General features: G+C 67.1%; 2 protein-coding genes across 2 annotated transcripts in view; one reads left to right on the top strand and one right to left on the bottom strand.

Moving 5' to 3' along the window:
• Positions 1-703: 703 nt before the first annotated feature.
• The window catches only part of IDUA (iduronidase, alpha-L-), a gene marked incomplete at its 5' end in the record, with an annotated part of 13,900 nt that continues 6,525 nt past the window's right edge, over positions 704-8,078 (top strand). Inside the window, 1 exon segment of the mRNA XM_006919049.3 lies at positions 704-867. Within this exon segment, the coding sequence (XP_006919111.3) occupies positions 704-867 (164 nt within the window).
• Positions 1,277-6,611, bottom strand: SLC26A1 (solute carrier family 26 member 1). Its single transcript, XM_015594970.2, has 3 exons — positions 5,209-6,611; positions 3,641-4,243; positions 1,277-3,168 (listed from the first exon to the last, which is right to left on the bottom strand). The coding sequence occupies exons 2-3, from the start codon at positions 4,214-4,216 to the stop codon at positions 1,639-1,641; spliced, it is 2,106 nt and encodes a 701-aa protein (XP_015450456.1). The 5' UTR covers positions 4,217-4,243; positions 5,209-6,611; the 3' UTR covers positions 1,277-1,638.

Below are 8,078 nucleotides of genomic sequence, written 5' to 3'. Positions count from 1 at the left end.
ATCCGTCTCGCCGCTGACCCGCCGCGCCCCGCCCCCGGGCCTCCGGGACCCCCCTCGTCGCCCGTGGAGCGAGGCCTAGGCTTCTGCGTCCATGGCGCACAGCCGTCGCTGCGGCGTGAGGGGACCGTCCCGTCTGCGCACAACTTCCCCCGGGGTCAGCCCGCAGACTGAGAGCGACCTACCTCTGTGCTCCAGCTCCATGTGGTGTTTGGGGTGCTGAGGGGGAACCCCGTGGGCTGGAGGCCTGGGGCCAGGCCCCGCGAGGGCATGTGGCTCAGGGCGCTGCTCTTTGCTGCTGACCAGAACCTACCCAGCCCTAGCGGTGTTGAATGTCCCTGCACTGGGACCTGCCCCCCCAGCACTGTGTAGCCCCAACCCCCTGTGTGAGGCTCGGAGCCGAGATCCACGGCTGGTGGGGCGAGGAGCAGGGTGAGGACGTGGTCCTCTCCCCTCCGGGAGCCCCGGCCCCCATAATCATGAGACTCCATAACATTCCTGGTGTTACGGTTCCTTTTATTACATCGAGGACGGTAAATTAGCCGGCAGACACTCTCCAGTCCATCTGCTGACGGCCGGTGTCCCAGGCTGGGACCGGCCAGTGTGTCTCAGACCTCGGTTCCAAGAGCACAGTGTCCTGGGCCCTGGCTTCGGAGGTGCGGCACATGTGCTGAGGCTGCTCTGTGGGCCCAGCCGGGACTGATGCCCTGCACCCCGTTCTACCTTCAGCCCCCCACTGCCACACAGCCGGGCTGACCAGTACGACCTCAGCTGGGACCAGCAGCTCAACCTGGCCTACGTGGGTGCTGTCCCTCATGGTGGTATCGAGCAGGTCCGGACCCACTGGCTGCTGGACCTCGTCACGGCCAGGTGGGTGACGGAGGGGGTGGGCAGCCTGGGACAGCTGGGCAGAGCCCGCTTGACTGGGGCTGAGAGAGGAGGCTGTGTCCTCTGCCGAGGGTGGTGCAGTGTGGGGTTGTGCGGGGCCCTGGGGGGCAGATCCTGCCTTGAGGAGCCGCTGCCCCTACACCGCCGAGCCAGGCGTCCTGTGTGGAAGGAGGGGAGGAGGGAGGATGTCCCCTCGGCTCCAGGGGACCATGATGTGGGGGCAGCCCCAGGACGGGCTCTGCTGGCTTCCTGTCGGAGGTCACCCTGGAGGCTCAGGGTCGGGCTGGGGCTCTGCGGGCCGGGCTGTGTAGGGAGGGCCGAGCTGAGGTCGCGTTGGTCACACGGCCCGGCTGGGGCCTAGGCACGAGGTGTAAGAACACTTGGGTGTGTGTCGGGGGCTTCCCGAGGCACAGAGACCCTGGCACTCTTGGCCAGAGCCACCAGCTCTCACCTGGTGGGGCGGGGGCCAAGGGACTAGTGTCCTGGTACTTTGGAGGCCCTTTTGAACTGAGATGGTGACATCGAGTGTCACACTGGCCCCACGGCTCAGGGCACCAGAGCCCAGCTTTGCACTGGCGGCATTTGTCTTAAAGGTGTGGTTCTCGGATTCTCGAGTGTCTCGGTCCTCGTGGGTGTCCACAGCGCTGTCCGCCCTGACCCAGTCGGGGTACCCCGGTCCCGCCAGGGCAGAGATGGCGCACACCGTCCCAGGAGGGTCAGTTGGTCACAGGTGGTGTGAAGGTGCTGGCCGTCCTAGAGCGCGGAGTCGGCGGGCGCCTGCTCCCGCTGGCGGGCTCGGGCGGCCTGCACAGCGTCGTGCACGCTGTGAAACAGCTGGCCCTCCTCATCCACGTCCCCCTGGTCCTTCCCAAGGAAGCCACTTCTCCGCAGGGCGTCCCTCACCGAGGGGCTGCAGCAGGCCAGGAGCAGGGCGACGCCCAGGGCCGCGTAGTCTTGGTGCAGCTTCCGCAGCGTGGCCAGGCCGGCCGCGTCCAGGAACAGCAGCGGGGCGCAGTCAATGACCAGCGCGTGGAAGCCGGCCACTGGGGGCACCAGTGCAGCCATGCTGCCCTCTGGGCCCGGGTCCTTGCCCTCGACGGAGTCTCCCTTGCTGACCCCTGCCTCTGGGGCCTGCTCCTTCCTCCTGGCGGCCTCTCGCCCCGCGTCCAGCCCCGTGAGGCTGTAGAGGGACCGCAGGAAGAAGTCCTTGTTGGCATAGTAGAGTGGCCCCGCAAAGCGGAACACCCGCACCCCGGGTTCGGGGACCAGGCCCTCGAACTCCGCGGTGTCCTCGTAGAAGCCGGAGCCCCCGATGCGGGCGAGCAGCACAGCGCGTGGGCGCTGCGTGCGGCCGGCCAGGCTGAGCAGCGAGAGGAGCACCCCGGCCAGCAGCCCGGCCTCGGTGCTGACCAGCACGCAGGTGGCCGCCGTGGCCACCCAGACCAGCGCGTCGGCGGGGCTGAGCCGCCACAGCTGCGGGACGTCCCTCACCTTGCGCAGGGCCCCCCGCAGGCTGACGAGGATGACACAGGCCAGCACGCTCCGCTGCAGGTCCCGGAACAGCGGCGCCAGCACCAGCAGCACCAGCAGCACCACGGCGGCACTGACCACGCTGGACAGCTGCGTGCGGCAGCCGGTGGCCGTCTTCACCAGGCTCTTGGCCAGGGCGGCGCTCGTGGCGAAGCAGTGGAAGAAGGCGGGCAGCACGTTGCAGCAGCCCACGGCCAGCAGCTCCTGGTTGGCTCGCACCGAGTAGCCGTGGCTGCGGGCGAACATCTCCGCCAGCGAGACGGAGAAGGCAGAGCCCACGAGGGCCAGGGGCAGGGCGTCCAGCGCCACGCGTCGCATCAGCCCGGGGTCCGGCACCCGCGGGGCCATGAAGCCAGTGGGGATGTCGCCAGCCACACTGGAGCCGAAGCGCTCGTGGAGCTTCCCGAGGTGGGACACGAGCGTGGCTAGCACGATGACCAGCAGCTCCACGGGCAGCGGCATCTTCAGGCGGCGCCGGCAGCGGTCCGAGAGCTCCTTCGTGGCCAGCAGCACAGCCAGGCACACGGCACTGGTGAGCACGTCACACAGGTTGGCCTGCGGGGCTCTGCGCAGCAGGCTCAGCCATGTGCTGACCACCATGCCCGGCCCCTGGTGCCGTGGGACCTGCACGCCCAGCAGGTGCTTCAGCTGGGAGGTCAGGATGGTCACCGAGGCCCCCATGGCAAAGCCATCAAGCAGTGGCTGTGAGAGGTAGGCCGACACGAAGCCCAGCCGGAGGACACCCATGAGGACCTGTGGGCAGAACACTGTCAGGGCGCAGTGGCCTGGGCACCGAGCCCGACCAGGCACGGCCAAGCAGCTCCTCCTGCCCCATGGTGCCACCACGCTCCCTCCCCAGGGCCTGGTGCCTGTGGGAGGGACCCAGGATGGCCCCTGGGAGGGAGTGACACAGGGTGGGTGTGGACGGGCCCGGAATAGGAGAGGGCTGGGCATGGGGAGGCCACGGGAAGTTGGGCAGTCCCCCTGGGTCCCACCTGGGACAGGAAGCCCGGGGAGGCCACGTGGGCCATCGCTGGGCACGTCTGGGGCTGAGGCCACACTCTGGCTATGTGTCCCTGCCCAGGCCGCCCAGGCACTGGGCACCCTCAGCCCCTTGGGTGCCATCCTGGGGAGCTGTCGAGGGCCTGCCACTGCCTGTCCCCGGCTGTGTCCTCTTGCGGTCAAGCCCACTGCCCTTTGAGGCCCCACGCGACCGGCTCCTCACCTGGTAAAGCCCGGCCACCAGCGTGAGGGCGGTGGCAACACGGACGGCATGGCAGTCCCGCCCGCAGCCCTGCCCGGCGGCCTCGGCATCCAGGGCGCTGCTGTTGCCCCCGGGCCCTGGGCCGTCCTGGGCAGGGTCGAAGCCGGCCAGCAGGAGCTCGCGGTCCACCACCTGCCCCACCATGAGGCAGAGGAGGCTGAAGACGCCCACGGACACGTGGCGGGAGGTGCCCATGAGGAAGTAGATGAGGTTTGCGAAGAAGGACGTGTAGAGGCTGTAGATGGGCTGCAGCCCGGCCAGCAGCGAGTAGGCGATGGCCTGGGGCACCAGGATGATGCCGATGACCAGCCCAGACATGACGTCGCCGGCCAGGTCCTCCCGCGGGCGGTACGTGGGCAGCCAGCGCGTGGCGGGGAGCAGATCCTGCACCCGCGCCCAGAACTCCTGCCTGCTGCACGCACAGCTCCGCCTCAGCCTGGCCTTCAGCATCTCCCGCAGGCCTGGGACCACGGGGGGCTGCCGGCGGACCAGCACCAGCTCCCCGCCCCGCCGCGGGCACTCAGGGGGCGCTTCCATCCTGGGCTACCAGGCCCCTTGGGGAACCTGCAACGGAGAAGTGGCGTGGACACGGGGGCCGCGGGACGTGCCGGGGTAGGAGACGTCACAGAAAGCCCGGCACGTGGGGCCAGACCCAAGCCCCTGCTCCCCGTCCACCTGCACGTCCAGGCGCAGGCCGCCGTCGCACCAGAGGCCCCTCAGCGCTTCATCCAAACCACCAAGGTCCCCTCTGGCCTTCCCCCCTGTCACCCAGCGCCGCGGGCCCTTGGCCGACAGCAGCCGGGAGGAAGAGCCGCCTGGTCACCGGGGCCTGAATGTGCGGGGCGAGGGGCGCTCGGCAGCAGCACTTGTCACCGACAGGTCCTTGTGACGCATCCTGGACCGTGTTTTGGAAAGTGCCCTCTGCGGGGGCCAGGACTGTGGGACTGCTTTTCCCCAGGTTCTCTCCTGTCCGATGTGTACGCCGGACCGTCCCCACGGTCCCTGGGCACGGGCACCCAGGGCCCAGCCCTCCGCAGACAGCTGGCCTGTCTTGGCCTGTCTTGTCCTGTCCACGGCCATGCCCAGCTCGGCTTGGACTTCAGCTTCAAGGTCCCCTCCTAGTGACACTGAGCCTAGTCACCCTGCTGCCTGTGCTGAGGGCACCGTCTGCTGCTCTGGGACACAGGGCCTGGGTGTGCCCAGGGTGTGCAGGGCGGTGGTGGCCCCAGCCTGGCAGATGGCGTGGGCCATGGACACAGCCCTGCGGACTCCAGGGTTGTGGCTCTGTCCCTTAGGAGAAGTGCGAAAGCTGTTTCCTTCCTCCGCTGACCTTGCCACACAGGCTGCCAGGGTCCAGGTGTGTGTATTGAGGGCTGTTTAAATGCTACCAGCCTTGTGCCTGAAGGTCCCCAACAAAACCCTGACCAGCTGAACCCCTTCACAGTGCCCTGCACCTAGGGAGCGGGCATCTGCTGTGGCAAGTCCCCAGGGCTGTCACTGTCCTGCACTGGGCCCTGCATGGCTCTTACCTGAGGGCACCCCTCACGGCCTTGGTGGGCATGGAGGGGCTGGGCCTGTCTGTCCTCTGAGGCCAGGGTCTGCCGGCTGGCTGGACCTCCAGAGCTGTCTGGCTCCTGGTGGGGTGGGGGAGTGCGGGCGGGGGCCTGGCGCATCTGCGGGCAGTGCTCTGAGGTTAGCATCCGATCACCTGGCCCTACTGGGCTTGCATTTAATTATTTACACCAAAGATTGCTGAGTCACGTGTTTGCCCAGACAAGTGATACCTGAGTGGCTAATCCAGGCAGTTGTGCTGTAATCAGAGGCTCACAAATAATTACATTGTGTGGCCACAGATAAGCTCCCGAGATCCGGGCTGTGGGTGCAGGACATGGGAGGGGCCGGCAAGGAGCTGGAGCGGGCAGCTGGGTTCTAGGGCCCTTGGGGAAGGCCAGTCCCGGCTGGACACAGGCAGCATGTGGCCCTTCAGCTCTGGGGCCCAGTGCCCTGGTCCCCAGGACCCTGGAGGGTGGACATGGACCAGAGGGGACCAAGGGAGGGCCTGGTCTCCTTAGCCCATCCCTGGATGTCCTCCCTGCCCTTCTAGGAGATGGGTTTGGTCCAGCCGGAGCACGGGCAGGGCCAGCTCAGTCCTGGCAGCCACGCCGCTGGCTGGTGTTGTGTCTTTGTATGGACAGGCTGCGTGTGTGTGCGTGCGTGTGTGTGTGTGTGAATTGCTGAGGGCAGAAGGGAGCCAGGCGTGTGTACGTGCGTGTGTATGTGTGCGTGTGTGCGCGCGTGCGTGTGTGTGAATTGCCGAGGGCAGAAGGGAGCCAGGCGTGTGTGCGTGCGTGCGTGTGTGTGTGTGTGCGCTTGCGTGCGTGTGAATTGCCGAGGGCAGAAGGGAGCCAGGCGTCAACACGCTGTTACTAGCCAGGCGTCCTCTTCTTGCATGGGGTGGGGGTCCTGGGTCTGGGTGCCAGCCGGGTGCTGCCCCCTGTGTGTGAGCAGACATCGGGCCTTGCTGTACCTCCGTTCCCCCTCTGCGGAATGGGACGGGCCTCGCAGGGTGGCCCGAGGTGAGTGAGTGCTTTCCGCGGCCCCCCTGGGCCCCACACGCGGTGAACTGAGGGCGGCTGCTGCTTCCACAGCTGTTACTCAGAACCTCAGTCCCCCATCTTTAAAGTGAAGAAACAGGTGAGAAAGGGCCCAGCCTGCGGGTGCTGAAGGCCCATGCTCCCCACTTGGAGGAAGTGGGTCCCTTCGGTGCGGCTGGAACGCCAAGCTGACATGGGCTGCTGTCCCCAGAGGCCCTGGTCCCATGGACAGCCTGGCTCAGCTCTGCTCCCGTCCCCCAGGCACTAAGGGGGAATTAAGATCAGCAGCCAGCTGTCCTGGAGAGATCCATTCCACCCGGAGCGGGGACAGTGAGAGGTTGAGGGGCTCCCACCCCAGCCCTTTCACACTCAGCTCCACCTCAGCCCCCGAGAAGCCCACCTGCAGGCCCTGCCCTGGCCCCGCATCCCTGGGCCTGGCTGGGGAGACCAGGAGCCCCATTTGGGGGCAAAGACGGGAGTGGCACCCAGGGTGGGAGAGGGTGTCCCCACCTGCGATGCCGTCTCTGCCTCTCCAGACCCAACTCTGTCCCTGAAGTGCCTACGTTGGGCCCCAAAGTCTGGCCCAGTTTGGAGTCTGAGGCCTTCCAGCCATGGGGCTGTTGCCCACTACCCGCCTCCAGGTCTGTCCTGGGACCCGCTGGGCCCTGGGGACTGTTCGCCAGACCTAGAGCTGTGGTTCCCTGGGCCTGCTGGCCCAGCACGGGGCTGGGCAGGATGAGTCACAGCAGTCGAGGGCCTCAGGCCCCAACCTGGGGCAGATAAGGTGCACTTCCAGGAGCAGGTGTGGAGGCCATAAAACGGCTTATCTCGAGGCCCAGCTACCGAAAAACAGGCAGCAAGAGGACTCCCTGGGTGGCCCATGGCTGGAGGTGGGGGCTGCCAGGTGGGTCCTCACAGCACCTGGGACAGGAGGTGGGGCATCAGGGCCGCAGCCGAGCCCCATGGAGGGCTCCTGGGGCGCAGAGTGGTGGTGGGCAGCTGTAGACACGTGCATGTGTGTGGGAGTCATGGGCCTGCTGCTTGTCCAGGACAGGATTGGGGTGCCCTAACATAGGGTGTGGCCCCTTCTCCCTCAGGAATGGGGGCAGGGACCCCAGAGGCTCTGGGTCTGTTGCACTTGTGGTTGGGGTCTTGGCAGGTGGAGCTGTTCCAGGAAGGGGCTGTTCTCTGCACCCAGCACCCGGCGCCCCCATCCTGGCCTTGGCTGTCCTGATAGCAGGGATGGAACCTCATACTTCCCCCGCTCCTCCCCGGGCTGGATATCTAAAGCAGGGGAAGGAATACGGTCGAGGTCACATCTGACATTTGAGAGAACTGCTGGACCTCTGGCGCCTAACATACCCACAGGCCCCGTCTCTCTGCCTGCTTCTCTGTAGTCAGCCACTGCTGTGAGCACCCTGTGGTCTGGCCAGGCCCATGGGCTTGTCAGGTGTCCTGGGAGAGCATGCGGGGCCTGCCTCCCCACATCCCGGGGCCTGCCGAGCTGCAGACTCCACTCGCACTCCAGGTGGGGCTGGGGTCCCCAGTGACTGCCACCCGCCGCAGCCGCCCGCTTCCGCCTCCGGCCCAGTCCCACGACACAGGGCTGTTCCCTACTATCCGTCTCCAAGCTGCCGTTTTAAATCCTTGCGTGCGCTTATCAGGACAGGAAACGCTGTGTGGCCGCAAGCGCGAAGGGGCGGGCGGACGGCGCTCAGGCTTCCAGGGCCAGGCCGAGTTCCTCCGGAAAGGCCTGCGTCGCCTGCGCGCGCTCCGGGGTTCTGGGAGGGAAGGCGGAGGCGGGC

Source organism: Pteropus alecto, unplaced genomic scaffold (genome assembly GCF_000325575.1).
Source record: "Pteropus alecto unplaced genomic scaffold, ASM32557v1 scaffold5, whole genome shotgun sequence".
Lineage (NCBI taxonomy): Eukaryota > Metazoa > Chordata > Mammalia > Chiroptera > Pteropodidae > Pteropus > Pteropus alecto.
Note: the sequence above shows the minus strand (reverse complement) of the source record. Positions and strands in the feature narration are given on the sequence as shown.